Raw genomic sequence first — 21182 nt, 5'->3', positions numbered from 1 at the left:
ATCCAGTACACGAATCGAATTTATGCAAAATTTCTTTGAAAAGTATATGGTCCTGTCGAAAATCGTTTTCAATAAACTAGGAACGATCATTAAAGGTTAACACAAAAAAAAAAATACCCAATACAAAATAAACAGATTGTCATTGATCAAAAAACTAAATACGATATTGGAACTAACTGAAGAAAAGAACTAGTCTGATTGTTTTATAGACAAAATAGTACAGTTCGGTCCAGAACGTCATAAGACAAAAAACTAAACCAAGGGAAACTGTCATTTTCTAAGAAAGCTATTCAAGAGAAACATTGAATCGTCACTTGATGAAAATCATTCAATCGCATTCACATATATTCAGTTTGTATAATCCAGAATCTTGGGAGAAGATATAGACGCTGGTATTATTATAGAGATCTACAGGATTTACTAGCTTACAATACTTCATACTACTTTAATCTCCACCTAACCATACCAGGAGAATGTAATAGCACTAGCGATACACTATATTGGGATTGATTTTTTTTAAAACCGGCCGAGTCTGCTTCGTCAAAAAAAAACACAGTATATGCTCCGTTGAATTCACTAGTTAGCAAGTTCGCTAAAGATGAATAGAGCGGAGGACACGTGTCTTTTGGTTGGTCTTTTGTCATGCTGCGGTGACGCAATGCGATAAAAATCTTTAGCTTAAAAATACCAGAGTGATGTCAAAAATGCGTGTTTGGAGCAAACTTTTTGTTGGCCGAAAATCAGGATTTCAATTTTTATTAGAAGAAAGTTGAAGAAATGTTAAATACAGGTGTACTCACAGCGTATATTAGGCACGTACGTTCGAAATCATTTCGCATGGCCCAATTGGTAAGCAGGGCTTCAGTGCCTCATTCATCCCCGCACACATGCACGCCGGATAGTACTTATAGCTATGGCCATTTATTTAGTCTACCTTGAACTTTTCTCTTGGTTTAAAAGGTGTATACCGTTTCTTGAGATTTATTGGAAATTGAATGCTAATACTCCCCCTCATATAAATTAAAAATTGTCATTAGCAACTTCTCTGCGAAGTGCTGTCCTCATACCCTCTCATTGACTTAAAAAAGAACAGTGTTACACTGCTATTGGAACCCCTCCCCCTAATGTTCAAGTACTGCCTTTCGAATGAAACTATTTACCAACCAAGGTAAATGCTGTTTGGTGACTTTTTATTAAAAATTAGAACGGGTTCCCTAATTAAATTGGCGGTTTGTCAGTCGGAAGTGCAGTGGGTGTTGACCGAAACTTTCCTTTATCAATTAAACTTTCGGACAACATACCATTCCCTCACACTCGGACGAGCAGATACAGGGGATGTTAGCAAGTGAGCCAGTGTGCGACAATTAAACAATTACAGACGTGGCACAACACCACACCTGTCCTAATCAGCCTGTATCGGTTCGTCTTTCCATTCCATTAAAAATTTAAACGAGTGAACGAATTTGTATGCAAAGTTTACTAATTGGTTGCCCACTGGCGGCAAGCGTATTTAAATGGACCCTGGAGGACGGTCAGTTCACATGTTGGCCAACTTCAATCGGCAGAGGATGACTCCTTCGGTGTACTTTTACGGTGGCGATTCGGATGTTTTATACTCAGAGCATGACAGTGGACGCGAGGACGATGTATTCAAGCTTCAGCTGCTTTTTATGAAGTTCATGGGTCAGGTACCAATGCAGTTGGAGAGACGCCTCCCCCTTGGGTGGAAAAACGTCGCCGGCATGTTCGCCAAGAGCTACTGCATTTTTTGTGTGATTTCGAACTTGCATCTGGCGATTCTGTATGTGAAGACGACACTGGACATGCTGCACAATGGCGAGCTGGAGGAGATTACGGATGCCTTGACAATGGCTATTATATATTCCTTCTCCACTTTCGCGACTTGTTACTGGCTCTTCAATGCGGAGGCTTTGAATAGTTTCATTGGCGACATCAATGCCAACTATCGGCATCACTCAATGGCGGGCCTGACGTTTGTCAGTGCCGAACACTCGATCCGCTTGGCTTACAAAGTTACGTTGTACTGGCTCATTGCTTGCTGTGTCGGAGTGGTTTGCTGGGCCTTAGCCCCTCTTTTGCTGCGCTCTCACACCCTGCCCTTGCGGTGTTGGTACCCCTTCGATGCATTGGTTTGTATTGCAAACGGTGGCCACTATGTGAGTGATATTGTTATGTTGCGCCTTTCAGAAGCCCGTCGTCTACGAAGTCGTCTACGCCACCCAGCTGTGGTGTCAGATTTTAATGGGTTGTATTTTTGGCAACGGTTCAGCCCTTTTCGTGTCGGTGGTTTTAATTATGCTGGGTCAGTTTGATGTTCTCTACTGCAGCCTAAAGAATGTTGATTATAACGCTCAGCTGTTGGCAGGAGGAGATCTCATTACATTGCGGTAAGCGATGCGTTAAGCGTTGACAACACTGCGTATCATTTTCTGCTGTAAAATTGTCGTAAACATCGTAACCCATCACGCCTGGATTCATTACCGTATCTCCTAGGTGTTATGCATGGAATGATAGATTTATTATGCCATCCTTTTTATGGCGGAGGGTATAAAAATGTTCCTTTAAAATAGTTTTCCTTGTCAAGTGCATTTTGTCTATTTTGTTGTTGCAAGTGCCGAATGTCCATTAAAATTCCTAAGAATCCGACTGTTCCTTGAACTTGAACCCGAATTTAAAATGTTCTTATTTTGGCCAAATACAGACAGATCGTACCGAACTTCGCTGATAAATAATAAGATATCAGATGATATGTGTCATGTCATTTTATTCATTTTATTGTAGAGATATAGAAAATGGCTTCTTGCTTTCTTTACCACAAATCGTTGTATATTCGATTTAGATGTACTACATGTTTACGCAACTCGAAGAAAGACAAAGTCGATATTTATTCGTTAGTAAGTGCAAAGACAAATAACTGCCAAGGCTAGACAACATGCATTTTGGAACGAGCAGAAACCTCTACCATCTGCCAACTTGATTACGTGGTCGATCGGCTATCCGATATGGGCTATATCTTTATTAGATATTTTTTGAGAGGAGGTACCATTATATGAGGGCTATCGTAGGAGTAATACCAACTCCTGTGAAAAATTCAAAGCTATACTTAATGATAGAGCACCATGATTTCAAACGGACTGACAGACAGACAGCCGACTGATATGACGAAATCTGCATAGAATTTTACCCTGATCATGGATATATAAATTCTATTTATGGGTTCTCTGACGAAAAAGAGTTGTGAGAAAACTCAATTACATTAAAGCATCACTTCTTTAACTAATTAGTTTTAAGTAATTAAGAAATGTGGGTTCAAAATTATATTCCATTGGCGCTCCCAATTAATTGGGTTGGGTATTGTCTTAGTGGTTAAAAATCACTTAACACTGCTTGGCATGTATTTAGGTACGATATCGTAACAACAGAGGTGGTCTGCCCGGTGCAAATATTTTGACCCCGTGAACTTTGAACTTGAACTTATTCCAATATTGAGGTTATTATCCCTCTTGTTCCGGTTACCTGCTGAAGTAATCTGTTAAGTGCCTTAAGACCCTTCTGCTACCCCCTCTTCATAGTCAGTTGTTATTTTCCCTTCATTTTGAAAACTTGATGAATTTTATTATGTTCGAGCTGATATCAGATCCATTTCCATTATCCAACAATTTCACACATTACACAAGATACTTCCGACAACAGGCACTTTATCTCGAAAATGTCATGCCGAGCTCAGCCTTTGAAAACTTATTAAAAACTTAATATTTTGGATTTCAATCAAACCAATTTAAAATAGGAACCTTCAACGTGACCTACCAAGGCCGGCTGACGATGAATTGAACCAGTACGCACTTTTGGAAGAACATTTAACCGATTTAACGGCCCTGAGAGTCTCCAAACCCAATTCCCGGCCGAGTCTTAAGGAAGCCCTACACAGCTCACTTGTAGAGTGTGTCCTTTTGCACCAATTCATTTTGAAGAGCTGCAATACGTTGGAGGGACTGTTCAATCCGTATTGTCTTATCAAATCTCTTCAGATCACTCTTCAACTATGTCTCCTGGCATTCGTAGGCGTGGCGGTGAGAACGCTTTGTGAGTATGATTCAGTAATGAATGTGTTAATGTCTTCATGTTGCAGGGCGAGCGTTCTACGATGAGGACTATTAACTTGGTTCAGTATCTGGCTCTGACTCTATCCGAGCTACTTATGTTCACATATTGTGGTGAACTGCTCAGCAGCCACAGCATTCGTGTGGGTGAAGCCTTCTGGCGATCTGGGTGGTGGTTAAATGGCAACCTAATCAAGCGGGATATTTTTATATTTTTGGCCAATAGCAAGCGAGTTGTAGTCGTCACAGCTGGTAAATTTTATCGAATGGATGTTCAGCGACTACGTTCGGTAATGTTCGGAGTACGTGATGTGACAGAACGTTTTCTCATTTTGTTCGTTTTATAGGTGATTACACAGGCCTTTTCATTCCTCACACTCCTGCAGAAGTTGGCGGAAAAGAATCAGTAATCAGGAAGTCAGAAATGTAGCCATTTTGCCAGATCCACACTGGAGACACCAGCAGTCTTATCTGATTAATGTGAAACACCTATTAGCATAAAACGGCATTTTCGTTCAAAATTAATTACTCGCACATCAATCAAATGCATATTTCAATAAAATATTACGCAAGCACTGTGGTTCTACTTTATTCAAATTTACGTTCCGCATGCGAATCAAATTTGAGAATAATGTTGTAGTTATCAAAAAGTCGTGTTGCAAGGATAGCTTTAATTCAGCACGTTTCTACTTTTAATACCCTGCATCATAAGTTCTTCAATCGGTTTGTGACTTCTCGAAATAGGAATTTTAAACCCCACCCAGTATATATCAGCATACGATTCTATGTCGATTCGGTGAAGTCCCTCTGTCTGTGGAAATCACCCTAGCTTTCAAACGGCATGAAGTATATGGATAGGTCCAAGTTGTAGTATATGGAGTCTATACCCTCCCCCGGTATTCGATACTATGATGATTTTAGACACATTTTTCAAGGGAATTGTTTGAAAGTTGGTGTTTGGAGGTAAGGTATGAATGACACATTTTATGCAAGAACTTATTTATAGACCCATATATTTGGTATTCTAAGTTACTACCTCCTGAATACTGAATGTCAACAGCTGTTGACCTAAAGTGTTGCATTTCAAATTGTGGATTATATTAAGAATCCGTCCGGTCGACTTAACAGCTTATTTTTTGGTGTTATTGTTTGTCGTTTGTCGTTGTTCCAGTGCAACTCTCTCTCTATCTCTTCGCTAAACAAAGTTTATATTTCCAAACCATTTATCAGCCGGCGGCAATTAGACTTTAAATAAAATGTGAAATGTTTGTAGAGGCAGGAATTTGGAATATTTACTTTGCACACATAGTTTTCCTCCACTCTCCTCAGTGGAATTATTTATCAGCAGCCAGCATCATGATTGTGAACCTCTCTTGCGGTATGGTATAGTTGGTATTACCATTGGATCATTGGCAAACAACAATAGCAACAAAAACTAAAAATATTAAAACAAATAGACGAAAGGTAGACAAGAAAAGTTTGAGGTTTATGCAGGTGTATTTTCCCATGGCTAGATTAGTCCCGCAAAACCAAGGGCATGATATGGTAGCGCTCATGCTGCGTTTAAATCACTAGAAAGTGGTCCATTTGGATGAAATGTCTGTGTATTTATATGCAGGATGATGCTGAAAATGGTGGTATCATACCCAACGTTTTTTTTTTTTTGTTAAAATGATCAAATATTCCCTCCCAATCAAAATACAATATTTGCCTATTTTATATCTAGGCGAGGTCTCTACCGTTAATTACATCGCACCGGCACATTATCCAATTCGCCAGCAAAATATATCTAGCGGATTAACTAAAGTTTCATAAGGAAATTTGAAACACGTCGATGGCTATATCGGCAATATTGCTGTTAATTTTTCATTTTCACAGCAGAGTTTCACCATTTTCTCAGCTTGTCAATAATATGCTTTCGATGTCGAATATTTTGCGATATTTTTTCTAAAAACCCATATTTTTAGGAAACAAATCTGAGAAGATCGGAGAAAAATATTTTTCCACCGAAGAATCGAAAACAAAGTTTGGATTTTGGGTGCATTTGAGTTTTTAAGATTCTTCTTTTTTTTAAATGTAATGGCTTGAATTTCTAAGTGAATTGGATCTCGACATTGAAAGAAGAAGGTGCCGAAATGTTGTGACGTCACACCATATATCATATCAAATTCAATCGATTATATTGATAATCGAGCAGCTCGAAGCATGTAAATCCCATCGATCGAGTCCGCTTCTTCTCTCTTTCTGATTACCATTGTAGCTATTCCTTTCAATTGAAATATCCTGCATTGATTTGCTGTTTTCCTTTTGTCAAATTTAAGGAAACACAACCCTTTTTTCGTGTCCAGTCGGTCGATTACTCATTCGCTTGGGATGAAAAGTTTTGCCAATAAACGCGTGTATGTGAGGTTACACATTTCTATGCGGAGGCACGTAAATGAAATGGAAAAGTTATATTGCCCTCAACGCGGCATTCTCAGGAGCTGAAAAAACTTTTCAAGTCATTAAGCTCTCTTGGCTGTTGTTCCTTTGCGAGATGTGTTGTTGCTGGTGCGGCTCCCATGATAATCAACGACTCAAACCGTGCGCACATGTGTGTCTGTTCTTTCGGAAATGTGTTCGGATTCTTCGTATCGAAAAATCAGTTAATAGCATTATTATGAAAGTTAAAAAAAGTTACAAAAACGATTTGACCTATGGGAAATGCGTGGGTTGAAGGCGCACGTACGTGTGTGCTCCATGCTCTTTTTTGTGTCCCTCTCGGTAGGCATTTGCTTGAACAGGATGGAGCCATTGTTATACGCCAATAATTACTTGTCAATTCGAGTGTGTGTGAATGGAGACGATGTTGAAGGAGGAGAATGTATATCTTCATTACTTAGCTTGCGTCGATTATCTGTATGATGACCAATATTTTCGAAATAAAAAAGATAAACAAAAAGTTTGTAAAAGTTATTGGACAAAATTGTTTATTAGCTTTGATAACTCTAAGATTTTAAACACTTTAACTTCGTCCGTCTGTTAATATCAAGTTACAGCCCAATCGGGTATCATTGGTCTACTGTGCTCAGACTGTCCCTTTTTAATTCCCATATTATCCCATATTTTTTAGGATTTGCCTGTTAGGGTAAAGCCTTTATTCTGGGGCCCTTTTGTCTATTCTGAAATACGGTCAAACATTACGGATTTATTACACAGGTTAGATTTCAATCTTCTCTGGCTGTCAAAATTTGTTTCACAAATGTTCTACTTGTCCAAACAGAAGTATTTATTATGAGGTTTTTCTAATGGAAACAATATGTTTTGAAAGCAAAAGAAGCCTGCAGCTGACCTTACCGTATCGGCTTCCAAAAGTATACATTCTCACCAACAAGTTGAAGTAGTACGTGCCACTTTGTGCATTGCCAATTTTCCAAAAAATGGCGACTACATTTGCATTACCAGTAAGCTATAAAACTTACAAGGCAACATAACTTCTATAATAACAAGTAATCAGTAATGGCGGCCCAGGGTGAGCAAGGCCGATTACTTGTGTATGTACCAGAAATAGTGGTCCGATGTACCCTATATTCACATTGTTTGGTAAATTATTGGCATATATTAGATTTGAAGACCATCGGTCACTTATTCCACTTTTTACAAGAGTTAGATCCTTTCATTATGGTCATCAATGATGACCCTTTGCGAAGTGAACCGATATATGCACATATTCCCATTATACCTATAGTTGGTAGAAATATTTAGATACTCGAAGATAACTGCTAAAGTGGTTTGCAAGTTATATAGTTTTGAATTATTCTGAATTTTGCTCTTTTGTAGGGGACGTATCATAAGATAGCAAAATTGGGATGCGGCATTTCAAAAGAATCGGATGCCCATCCTATCCTGTATGCGTGATGTAACAAATATAGCGGACCGAAGTATTCCGCTAAGTGCTCATACTTCATCTAATACAGATAAAAATATTTGTGTGTAAAATTTGAAGGAGATCGAACATTTATATTCAATTTTATGCGAAATCATAAATTTCAGTAAATTATATATTTATATCAGATTCAGATGGTTAGGACTTGTTTCGTAAGTTATGACAGATATTATTATTGGAAATTGTGGCCAGAAGGAGTTGGCAGATATATATCATCTTCACAACAGATTTTGCGTTAGCAAAAATATTTGTATGTGTGAAGAGAGTTCGATGCTAATTTCGATTTCTTTGAGCGTTTTGTTTTTAAAAATCTTGTACCCTATGTGGGGGAGGTACCAGAAGAAATGGTGCGGTCTCTAGCATCTTTATAACAGGTCTTGTGTTTATGGAAATATGCCAAGTCTAAATGGAATTGGATGTTAATTTGTGTTTTATGTGCTTCAAGAATATTCAAAATCTTGGCCCTTGGTGGGTGAGGTACCAGAAGGAGTGTACCTCACCAGAGCTTGTGTGAATAAAAATATTGTGATGTGTGTAATTTGAAGACAACTTACATAACATTTTATAAGAGTTATAAATATTCAAGATATTGTGCAACTCCGAACTCGATTTAGTTTCACAATAATATTACGATGTACACAGTTTGGATCAAATCGGATACTCCCTTCGAGAGTTATCGTGCGCACCAGTCAGCCAGACGGACGGACATCGCTAGATCGACTCCAAATGTCCTGAAACGTTATTTCGATGAGGCACGTTTTGGCCATATCAAATGATACATACACTCTCTAGCCATATGGCTGAGGGTATAAAGATCATTAATAGGAACTATCGGTTTATCTTTTCTTTGTTTTGCCACTGTGTGGTGTAAGGTATACAAATTGTATCAAAGAGTTTGATTCGTTCGAAAGAGTTGTGTCGATTTTGAGAAAATCTTTTTTTTTTTTGCATTCATCATATCTTACGATTTGAATTAAAGCCGATAATCTTGACGAGATTCTCACCGATTAAGACGGCTTGAGAGTTACAAATCACATTACCACATCTTACGATAGGGTTTCAGGTACGACTCCGAGTCTTACCAGAACTGACCTCACAACCCTGTTCAGAATTCTCTGCTTCATGATGATGTGCCACCAATCAGGTGGCCCATTTTATACTTGCCGAAAAATGTTTAAAATTGACCCATAGTAAATTTAATTGATTTAATCAAACTTGGAATGTTAAGTATTTCATTTTTCTTCAAATACAAAGGCCGGGCTATGCCTTCGATTCAATACAGCCGCAGTCTGTAGCAAATCTCCACAAGGGACTCTGACGACGAAACCGCAGGCATGGAAGGAACTTTTAATTGGAAACAATCAAAAAGTGTTATTTTTCGCTTGAAATACTCAAGGAATTTGATTTACGCCAATCTGCAGAGCACAGGACACAGCCTTGATTCCTATGGCTGTGCGTCTTTGGCCAACTCGGCCATGACATTCCACACTACAACCGTTTTAATTGGCAATATTCCAACACCAACCCTCATTTCCAGGCATAGTTGTTGAACTAATCAACAAACCATCGCCAATGAATAAAATTACGCTGGAGGAATGTGACCGCGGTATTAGTAAACTACATTGGCAGACAATTGAAACAATTTCAATGTTTTTACTCAGCGACTTTGGCCGTTGTTCCCGGAACACAGAACGACGCACCCATTACAGGAGGTGTGTGTGTGTGTGTGAGCATCAATGTGCTCCACCTTTAAAGAGTTGTTCGACAATTCCGACATTAAAGAACACGCGTTTTGAACGTTCTCGCGGCCTACATATCATTCAAATGAACACGCCTTGTCGGTTAAAACTGCGATGCGGGGCTAGGACAGAGGATGTATTAGAGGAAGAAGAGGCCCACCTCCTTTATGAACCTCTAAATAATGGCAGCCTTACAGAATTGAACCGAAGTCATTGTGACCATGCAAAAACAAAAACAAAGCATAAATCCAGAATCATTTTCCAATGTAAAAACAATAATTAACTCAATGGACTAAAAATAAAATATATGTATGTATGTATGGGTGTAAGTATGTATCGGCGCGCAAAGCAATGTTTTGTGCCTAAACAACTAAAACCAAGGACATCAAAGGTGCCCAAGCCCCGCACAATTCGCCCTCTCTTGTACAAGCAAATTGTGCTTCATCACATTGTGCTTCGCTGCTGTGGGTAAAGCTGTTAGAGATCACCGAAAATACCAAACAGGAAAATCCGTTTCACTCATGGTGATGTGGCGAATTGCTTTTAATAAACTTGAAATTAGACTCGGACGGACGGACGGACCTCTGCTCGACTGCAGTGTGGTTTCTGAGCTTGTGCCAGTAAATTAGTAAACCGTTGACTTTGTCATAAAAGCGTGAATAGGCGACTGCATGAACAAGCATCTTTTTTGTGGATTAACCCAATGTCGGCCGTTAAACGATAAACTAATATGGCAAGCAAGCTGCCACACCTGTGCTCTTGCTGCTCCTGATAAAAAATATACAAAACTTGAGTTCCATGGAGACAATAACATCTTGCCAAATGGATCCCTAAATCCGAGGCCCTGCTACAGGCATTGCTTTAAAGCTTCAATCGATGGGTCACTTCCAAATAACTTAAAGGCACAAAATAATCACGAAACGAGTTTCTCGTGGCAACAACTTGGAGTCTAAACAAGAACCTAGCGTAGGTAAATTACGTAAAGTCAAAGAGAGAACATTTTCTTAGTACAAGTTATAGAGCAATGACTTCCACGAAAGTGAATAAGAGCGCCCAGGGTCAAAATATAATTGCACCACCATCATGGTAAGCTATTTTGTTTCCAAAGTTTACTGGATTGCGACGCATCTAACAAAAAACTTAAAAAATTGCGCTGCCATTTTGCTGTAGAGAAAATAAAGGTAACACATATCATTTTTTATTTAATACTAAAATAGCGTAAAAACAATTTATTTCAATTGGAAGGATGTATTTCCAATTTCTTGTCATTATAGTTTTCCATTCGTTTAGAGTCCATTTCAATACCAACGCCTTTCAGTCGCCTTTGCCACATTTTTCAACGGATTTGTCTAAAAATTGGTATTTGTAGGTCATAATAGGTTCTAGCTCGTGGGGCGAAACCTTGTATGTATAAGTCTACGTTTTTATATAGTCCCCATATAACGATACCTCCCAATATTCGGTATTACGATGATTTTTGCCACATTTTTGTCTAGATTTGTCTAAAAATTGGTATTTGTGTGTCATAATAGGTTCTAGCTTCGGCAGCGAAGCATTTTATGTATAGATGTACGATTTTGTATAGCCCCCATATAACGGCACCTTACAAAATCCGGTATGTCGATGATTTTTGCCATATTTTTCCACGGATTTGTCTAAAAATTGGTATTTGTAGTTCAAAATCGGTTCTAGCTCTGGTGGCGAAACATTGTATGTACAGGTCCATGTTTTTGTATAGGTCCCATATAAGGGTACCTTCCGATTTTCGGCATTTTGATGATTTAAGCCACATTTTTTTCACGGATTTGTCTAAAAATTGGCCTTTGTAGGTCATAATGGGTTCTAGCTTCGGTGGCGAAACATTGTATGTATAGGTCCACGTTTTGGTATGGCCCCCATGTAACGGCACCTCCCGATATTCGGTATTTTAATAATCCTAGTCACATGTACCCACGAAATTGTTTCAAATTTGGTATTTTAGAAGATTTGTTAGATGACAATCCTTGAAGTATAAAATCTTCTAATTGAAATTCAGATACTTTTATAAAAAAAATGTATTAAAAGTTTGGCCCGGGCGAATGTTTTTTACTTGTTACTATTACATGAACCAACGCCGAAAATCCGGCCTCACATGGGCATAAAGTAGTGACGATACTTTCCAGCAACCGAGAGTCAAACTTTTTCATATCGTCCCCAAAATGAGTGTTAAAGTTACTCCTTAACAAGTTAAGTTCGTTTAAATGCGATAACTTAAGAACGAATTCTTCTCACGGTATGTTGATACTTTATGACGTTGTTCAACCGATGGCGACAGTACATTTCCCCTGAATTAGCATCGTGTCTCGGTTTCGAAAAGAAGAGATGCATGAATTCTATCCATTTCTTCTCACAACTTCTGAAATAATGGCAACTTGCAACGGTCTTGTCGTCTGTGATTTACAACTCTTAGAACTGTATTAAGCACAGTTTCTCTGAAGACAACAATGAGTCCGCAAAGCTCAGGGATTTTTATTGAAGAATTCTTGTAACCACACTGTTTTTTTCCGCACACAGCCCGCGCTCCGTCAGTGCACATACCGTCACAGTTCTTCTATATCAAACCGTTTTCTCACGTTCAATCAATTCAATTCTTCGCTCGTTCCTTGACTAATTGTCTTACAGAAAGAAAAATACCTTTATCTGATTGCCCCTCCAGAATTCAAACATAGTTCTAAGCTTGTAAATTAAAAATTATATGTATATATATATATGGAGAATTGCATTGCATTGAGGTTCATTTTTGGTGACAATCTTTTGGGTGGGCTAAAAAAATCTAACAACTCTACGTGATACTGTCTTTTTGTTTTGGAGTAAAATCACATCTCCCATAACATCTTCAAGTATAGGAACATTGCTCGCATTACTGTTCAGATTTCACGAAAACTGCAACATAAATTGTTTTCGACAAGAGAAAAATAAATATCATAAGAAAACATCGGCGTTATAGCATTCCCATAAGGTGCCCTTTGTTTTGGGTTGTGTTGGTGTATACTTACCTGGCAGGTAGGACCTGAGATTAAAGTGACGAGGCGACAATTGTGTTTTCTTTTTTCAGCTATTCATTTTTTTTATTCTATTTTCCATCACTGCTATATAAACATTTATTGTATGGTACAATGGGATCTTTTGTTTTTGGAAAACGAAAATACAATAGCAACAACATAATATGAAAAAGTAGAGCTTCGTTACACACATTCGTAAATAGAATAACATTCATATATGTTAATACTCATTTTTCTGCTTTAAAATAAATACAAATCCACATCCGAAACGGGAACAAGAAATGAAAGGGGAAACAAAACAAAAAAAAAACAACAAACAAAAAAGAATGATGGCGTGTGGCGAATTGTGTAACGCTAGGAACAATAGGAACTACGGACAGATATTGGATTTGTATGTGACTGTGTGTGTGTGTGTGTGTACGAATGTCTGGTACACGAATCTAGCAAACGCATGACATAGACTAAAACTTAGGGTACAATCAAATGTTATGAATTTTCAATTCCTCTTCCTATTGAAGTTCTCCATTTGTTACCCTGTGGAATCAAAAACTTATTTCCTTTGATACAATTCCAAATTAGATTCGGGCCACTACCACAACTAAATCACATTGAATGATTTGTTGAAAACTAATTCGACACATTTTTAATGTGAGTGAGTGAGTGAGAGAGAGAGAGAGAGAAAGAGAGAGAATTAGTCCAAGGAAAATGTATTCTTGATTATCACATTCTTGGCGATTTCCAGAATAGAAGAGAAAGAATATCTAACGAGTTTTGATATTGAAGTTCCAACAATATTTTCTCTTTGTCCCTAACATGGAGGTACGCTACGGTAAATGTTTCTACCCTGCTTCTACTATGTATATACTATTGCTACGTTTTAACGTTCATAAGTCATAGGAAGTATAAAATTAATTAATCTATAAAATCGTATATGTATATATATATGTTTATGTACACAGAAGATGTCCCTGGTACAGGTGCGCCTGTATGAATACTCTCCAATAATGATTCCCTTATATTAGTTGATATTTACAAGAATTCCGAGACCTCGAGACCTCGGTGTTGTCATTGTCTAACGCGCATCAGGTTGTTTGTTTCATAATTTGCACAGCCATCGCAGGATTACTGAAAAAAAAATCGGAAAATATATTAAAGTGTGTTCACAAGTGTTGTATAGTTCAATCTCAACGATTCACTGAGTAGAGCATTTGAACTGGGTCAAGTCAAGTCAATTACGAAGTCCAAATTTGAAATAATAATGGCGAAAAATAGAGCTAAGAATCAGTAAAATACCGAATATAGGGAGGTATTCGATATACGGAGGATATACAAAGACGAGGATCTGTACGAGCAATTGGACGTGGTATCCATTAGGAACTCCAAATACAAAATTTGATGCAATTCCAGTGAGCAATGTGACGCAAATCATTAAAATTCAGAACATCGGGGGTAAGGTTATATGGGGGCTAAACATAAAGGTGAACCTCTATGGCCCATATGACTATGGACGTAGGATGTATCTCAACCAAATTTTATCAACTTACTCTATTTCGTTCGAAAGCTAGAGGGATTTCAACAGACGAATATGGTTAAATCGACATAGAATATATATACATTGTGGGGTGTAGAATGATCATTTCGAGGAGTTACAAACGGAATGAGAAACTTAATATGCCCTCCATACTATATATGGTGGGGGGTGTAAAAAACACCCTACCATATATTTGTTTCTAGCACTTATTTTTCCAAGGGACAGTGAAAAGTTTTCCTATTACACACTTTTTAAAGCCTTGTCCAGTTTGTTGGGTGTGAGGAAAGAAGACATTTTATTCTAAAGTAATGTGTGTATGTGTGTTTTTGTCTCGAAATTGGTTGCATATTCATCGACACCAAACGAATGTTGTTCTGGATTATGCTCAAGTTCTTACATGCCAAATAGTGCTACGATGATTGTCTTCAAGACGTTGACTGATTCACAGATTACATCAAATATCATTCGTGCGTGTAAGGCATGCTGTACCATGACACCTGGATCCTTCTTCATACCACTTGTATGACTTGTTGTTGTCTTTGCTGTTTAAAGCCACAGCTGGAGTGGCCATAACGAAGCGAATGGTCTGTAAGAATCCTATAAAACAACTACTTTTCCTGGTCTTTATTAGCAATGTAACATAAACAAAAGTATCTTAAAAGTTCTCCATTGCTGCTCTGTCTTTCAGCGTACACCAGAGTGAAGTCGGTGGCGGCATTTGGTTCCCATCGTGTGCCAAACCAATTTCAACTGTTGACGTAAATTACAATAATACCACAGACATGAATAACAACCGAAGTCGTTGATTTTTATATCCTCGGCCATATGGCTACAGAGAGTATACAAAATGTTTGTCTGTCTGACTGGTTGACAGGAGCGCATGAAAACTATCAGATTTGGGGCAAACTGTGTACACCCTAATATTTATGTCAAACTTGGATCGAGTTCTAAGATTTGGTTCTAAATTGGCACATCGTAATATTAATATCAGACAAAGGCAGTGACCTACACAGGATGGGAGCCTTGGCTAGTTGCCCGCTCCTTCCAGATGCGAAATTATTCATCGAGTTTGTTCAAACTTTGCTAGATATATTCCTAACAAAATTTGATTAAGAATAAAGATGGAATATTTCGGTCCCATCCTATGGATACCTCCACCACAAAAGATAGTTGAAAAGGAGCAACAGTAACTCTTAAAAAACTAAAACAATATCGAGATTTCTTCATAGTCCTGTCAATTTATGATTTGGTCTCAAAATTGTATACATCAACTCATCAACTTCATCGGGTACATCCTCCAGAAAAGCTTTAAATGTTCCTTAAAGAGTATGACAAGTTTCAATCGTACTCGGTTTCTTCCCTGATTATTGTTGGTGTATTCGTTTGGTTTGATCTGCATGAAATTATCGTTTTCGCATCGGATCGAATCGAACATTCAGTTTGTTTGAATCATTGTTTCTCTCAATCGAGTTTGCTCAGCATCATTTTTTATTCAACCATTCAATCGAGTCGGGGCAGTTTTGGTTTTGACTTTTACAATATTTGAAATGTAGCCGAATTGTGATGGTGCAACCAAAAGTGTTGCAAGTATAAACTACACACTGCCTGATAAACGAAAAGGTCGGCGTTTGGTGCGAAACACAATGACCGATATTGTGAAATCACAAAAAGTATATTTAAACATTTTTTGTTTATTAAATACCATTGATGTGTTGCTTTATTTTAAATACAGATTTTGGTTTTTAGATATAAGTCACTGAAGTCTAATAAATTATTAAATTATTTAATAATAAATAACCAACGTGATTTTGCTCAGATTCGATCCTTTGTGTTTTAATCAAATCAAATCACTCACTTTACAAGGATGAATCAAACCGGTCATACTCATCAAGGATGATCGCCCCGTTATGAACAATTCAACAATAATTGGTAAACAACTCTAGTTCGATAGAACGAACCAATTCCTTATCTCGTTCGGGGGACTCCGGTCGTTTGTATGAAAACTCTGCGTATGATTGATATGAAGTATATGACATTTATGAAATCACTCTTTACAACTACTTTAAGGAACTGGCGTACTGAAGTATGAACTAGATTGAGACAGCTCTCCACTCATGTGAGCTGTTTGCTTGCGAAGATAGAGCTTCGTTCAAGTCATGTTTGCTCACAACTTGTTTGTTGGTTTGTTTATTCCCTTGCAATGTTGTTCGACTCATCAATACTTACCATCCTTTTCATCTGCCACGACTGTTGAAACTTTTGGAAAAGCCGTGCCATTTGAATGATTTCTTGGAACGCGGGTGCGCTTTGGATTTGCGGCAATTGCGTTCAGTTGGACCCACTTCCACCATTTTAGGTTTATTTCCCAGTGGCATTTTCATGGACAAGGTGGGTTGGTTGTGCTACCTGTGCGGGCGCCAACTGGACGAAGTCCCTGAATACCTACACAGGAGAACTTTCTTAAACGCCTGCCTGAATACCTTATTGAAGATGGTGTAAAATATGGGATTGACCATGGAACTGGCATAGCCTAGCCAGGTAACCACATCGAACACCCAGTGGTCTATGCGGTCCTCACAGTCGCCGCACACTGTCGGCAGCAAATTGAGCACGAAGAAAGGCGACCACAGTATTACGAACGTAAAGAACACAACACCCAACACTTTGGTGGCCTTTTGCTCCAGCCTTATGATGCGCCCGTGGCGCGAAGAGTTCCTCGAAATCACACTAGAGTTGCGCGAGTGATGGGAACGCACAGTTTGGTTGCGTTGCAACAAGCACGGCGAAGAGTGGGGGGATTTTGATTTCATTCTCATGCCAGTCGACGTGGCTGCATCGCTACCGGCATAGTTCATATTGTTGTGGCTCCTCAGTGTTGCAGATCTTCTCAGAGGCGTCGCCGATGTCGACGTAGTAAGGCCTCCAGTCTTGGTGGGCGTAAGTAATAGAGATGTGCGCGCTCCTCCGAAGCTTGATCCCCTCCTGCGGTGTCTTCCAGAATCCCACGTCACAATGGAGGCGGTTTTTGAAATGCTGAGTTTTCTCTTTGGTGTCTGTGGTGCTGCCAGGAAGCAGCCGTCGCTGCTGGACTCAACAGTCAGTGTGCTCGACGAGTGGTTGCTATTTAAAATGGACATGGTGTGTGGACTTAGGCTGGATGTTGTGTGGGTATTTGTCAGGTTTGCATTGCTCTCATCCGCAATCGTTGGTGCGACATCACACGGCGTGCTGGTGGTTAATTTAAAAGTTGTGGAAACGATTTTCACCTCGGCCGGTTTTATGCAGTTGGATAGGGGACGATTTCCAAAATAGGGACACGTGCATATGGGCGGAAACTGGAGGTATCCTTCATCATTCCCGCTGTCGGTGCAAATTTTGAGTGCTTCGCCAGTATCCATTTCCGTGTCGGAGTGGCAGGGTTTCGTGGGTGAATTCGCAGTTCCCCTATTGGCAAGCTTTTCCTCGGAGGAGTTGCGGTGCAGAGACAGGGATGATTGTCTCCCAAAGAGGGTGTTCTGAGGCAAGCTGTAGAAACGATTTCTGTTCCATGTGGAGGGCGTTGTGGGAGTATTTGGTGGTTGTATGCATGCCGCCATAGATGCTCTACGTTTCTTGGCATATACACACAGTCTCCTGCGGCTTCCGCGGACGTCGCACAAGGATCTGAAAGCAGTTAGGAGACATCAATGAATATTTATCAACCAAATAAAACCCTGTTCACTTTCATCAGTCAATTATAACGGACATCTAAAATGAGTGTTTGCAATTGTTTGATAAACATTTAATTTTTATTTTTATCTATATTTAACATTTTATCTATGACCTCTTGGCCTGCTTGGCCTTACTTCGCCACACTTCCAAATATATCTTGGTTTATGGAAAAATATTGTCACAAGAAGGCCGACCGACAGATACAATAACAAAATACACAACGTCAGAATCCAACAGACGAACTGTTTGTGCTTTGGCTTTGCCTAAACGGATTATAATATCGGACACTAAGACCTTTGCAAGCGGAGTGCTTCTTAGTGGTGGCATGTACCAAGCCCCCCCCCCCCCCCCCCACCCACACTGCTCGTCGCACTCGTAAAGTCTGGTGACGCATTTGAATGAAATCTGTATTTTACACAAACAAAGAAACTAGAATGGAATCTGTGGAAATTGTTCGCATTCATGGCTCATGCATATTATTCGTATACACACACGGCTCTGCTCAGCACGCTGAGGTACGAAACAGCGTCGCACAGAAGAGGCAAGCATTTCAAAAACGCCATTATAAATTTATTCTATTTACAGATGCAATGGAAATTTACAAACACGGCTACTTAGGCTCATCCACAGACTCGATAAAATATATACATGCACGAGTACACACAGATGGACTGTGCTCGATTGTGCGGGGTTGCGTACGTAAACACCCACACACACACACATACAAGCGTGACTAAATCGATGTTAAAATGTGGATTATGTTCGCCTTCCTTATTTGTCACCATCTGTGGCTAAAAATGCTGATAAGGCATCAACGACAACAAGGCTCCTCGATCAGATTGGGGGAATAGCAGGACGTGTTCTGCGAAATTCTAAATTTCGAACATTTAATTTCGGACGAAATTAATAGCTTCTAATTAACCGCAGCACCAGAACTTACGATGCAAAAATGGTTCTTGAACAAACTTCGCTATCCCGGAATTGGGGGTTTCCGTTCATGACATTTTGATAATACCCACATTCAATCCAAACCGAACGGAAATAATTCCTTTCTGATTAAAGATCAACCAGTTTTGTTCAACACTGTTGTTTAGAGATGGAGAAAAGTTTTGACACTTGAGTTAATGAGAGTTTTCAAACTCTAACGAGGGAGTTGGATCCTCAGAAAGAATCAAATCACAAGGGTTTCACTAAAAATGAATAATTTTAATTCGTATAAAAGTATCCCACGTACACTTTGCTGGTTTTTACAGAACCTTGTTCGAGGTGGGAGGGAAAATCTCCTCGATGCAAGTTACAGAGTATTTTTTTACGGGGAAAGGTGTCGAACACACCTAATAAATCTATATCAGGGCCACTCTATTTTGCAAAGACAGTACCAAAATAAAAACTTTCTTACAATCTCCTGGTATAAAATCAACCATGCGTACGAATATGTTTTTTTTTCTTTCCATGGTATTTGTGTAGATCCATTTTGAAAGGGGACAGAAGGAGAGCCAGCAGGCCAGCAATTGTCGAAATCAAGCCGAGAACGTGTGGAAGATATGATTTTTTCCAGTTATACCATGGAAAATTAGTTACGCTGGTTCATATCTGAGCAAAGATATGGCTTATCGAAATACGCGTTTAGGCCATATGTAGGTCTCTTTGGACGAAATCATTTTCAGGACCAATTGGCTGACGCGCGCTGTAACTCTCGAAAGGAATATCCGATTACATCCAAATTTGTTACATCGTAATATTTCTATATTGAGTCCGTAAATGGGTAAAATAGTCAACTTCAGGTACCTCAAAAACATAATTTTATTGATAAAACTTTTCAAAGAAAATAATTGACATTCAGCCCTATCATGAATATCCGGGCGGAATTCTATGCATTCCCACGGGAAGCATTTCCGTCGAGTGACAATTCCTCCAATCATGAATAATTGAGAAGAAAAATGGCCTGAAGATGGTAACGTATAAAATACCCAATATTTGGAGGTACCGTTGTATAGGGACTATACGAACACGTAAACCGACATGCCCCATTTACAAACACAGCCTGGCTGCCGGGAAAATAAACATGTGTGCAAAATTTTAGCCTTCTCTCGCAATTCGTTCGAAAGATAGCGTAATTACAACAGACAGACAGATAAACGACATCTCTAAATCGACTTCGAATTTTACGCTGATCATGAATATATATACTTTGTTGTGTTCTATTTTGTAGTTCAAATATAGGATTTGTATCCTTTTTCCTATAAATCAATTAAAATTTAGTGCTCTTATTTATAAATTATTACATGAAATTTAATTGCTGTAAATCACTATGATATATCTCAAAAATTGTATTCTATGTTCCTTAGAAAATAGTTATTGGATAAATAAAATTGAATTGAATTGAATTGAAAATACTTTGTTGTGTTGGAGTTACAAACGGAGTGACAAAGTTAATATACCCTCCATAGTATGGTGGAGGGTATAAAAACAACATGTTGTTACGACTTCCACCCAAGTCGATGAGACAAGCTCACCTATTCATCGGTGTTTGGTTCTGGCTGAACTTGTCGACCTATTAATGTGAAGTTATCAGGTTTCTAAATAATAATAATGATAAGTTTTGAATTTGTGGAATAAGAATAACCTTCAAATTTATAGATTCTGAATCAAATGCACCTTACCGAACCAATTTTTTAAATCTGTCTCTACTCTTTCTCGGTTAGAATATTATTTTTTACAATCTTATTTGAATGCCCAGAAGTTTTGTTTTCGCCTTATTAGCAATTTACATTTCCATTCTGTGCTCAGCTAATTTGGTAAGTGTAAACATAACATGTTACCTATTCCGATCCGTCACTTATATCCATTTTCGCAAGATTTCATACTTTTTATTGAGGTGGCCACAGATAATTATAAATAACACGTTCGCCCGCAAAACTCAGCAGCATAACGTTTAAAGTACTCACTCACTCACTCACCCACAAATAAAATCGATAACCATTTTTATCAGCGTACGAAAATAAACTATATCAAACGTTTTCAATCGATTCGTTATGTATTTTTTCGATGTACGAAACAAAACAGAACAGATATTAAGATAACGGGACTTGTTTTCTATTTTGTACTGTTTGT

General features: G+C 38.6%; 2 protein-coding genes across 4 annotated transcripts in view; one reads left to right on the top strand and one right to left on the bottom strand.

The window, feature by feature from the left end:
- The first annotated feature begins 1465 nt into the window (after positions 1–1465).
- Positions 1466–4718, top strand: LOC101897681 (putative odorant receptor 85e). Of its 2 annotated transcripts, none has more exons than XM_059132328.1 (5): positions 1466–2150; positions 2212–2408; positions 3809–4091; positions 4151–4411; positions 4469–4718. In XM_059132328.1, the coding sequence occupies exons 1-5, from the start codon at positions 1515–1517 to the stop codon at positions 4529–4531; spliced, it is 1440 nt and encodes a 479-aa protein (XP_058988311.1). In that variant the 5' UTR covers positions 1466–1514; the 3' UTR covers positions 4532–4718. The 2 variants fall into 2 exon arrangements, with proteins under 2 accessions (XP_058988311.1, XP_005182622.2); XM_005182565.3 differs by having other exon boundaries at positions 1467–2150; positions 2209–2408.
- An 8147-nt stretch (positions 4719–12865) lies between these two features.
- LOC101897852 (uncharacterized) overlaps positions 12866–21182 on the bottom strand; it is a 60150-nt gene continuing 51833 nt past the window's right edge. For both annotated transcript variants that reach the window (XM_059132325.1, XM_059132326.1), the window contains 2 exons: positions 16584–18020; positions 12866–13951 (listed from right to left, as the gene is read on the bottom strand). In XM_059132325.1, coding sequence (XP_058988308.1) covers positions 16760–18020 — 1261 coding nt within the window. In that variant the 3' untranslated portion in view covers positions 12866–13951; positions 16584–16759. The remainder of the gene's footprint in view (positions 13952–16583; positions 18021–21182) is intronic.

This window comes from Musca domestica, unplaced genomic scaffold, assembly GCF_030504385.1.
Source record: "Musca domestica strain aabys unplaced genomic scaffold, Musca_domestica.polishedcontigs.V.1.1 12, whole genome shotgun sequence".
Classification (NCBI taxonomy): domain Eukaryota; kingdom Metazoa; phylum Arthropoda; class Insecta; order Diptera; family Muscidae; genus Musca; species Musca domestica.
The sequence above is the reverse complement of the archived record's forward strand: the minus strand, read 5'-3'. Positions and strand labels throughout refer to the sequence as shown.

Coding starts and splice junctions, on each gene's coding strand:
- LOC101897681 (XM_005182565.3), top strand. CDS start 1,515: ATGGACCCTGGAGGACGGTCAGTTCACATGTTGGCCAACTTCAATCGG. Junction 2,409..3,808: donor GGAGATCTCATTACATTGCG/GTAAGCGATGCG, acceptor AATTTAAAATAG/GAACCTTCAACGTGACCTAC. Junction 4,092..4,150: donor TGGCATTCGTAGGCGTGGCG/GTGAGAACGCTT, acceptor TTCATGTTGCAG/GGCGAGCGTTCTACGATGAG.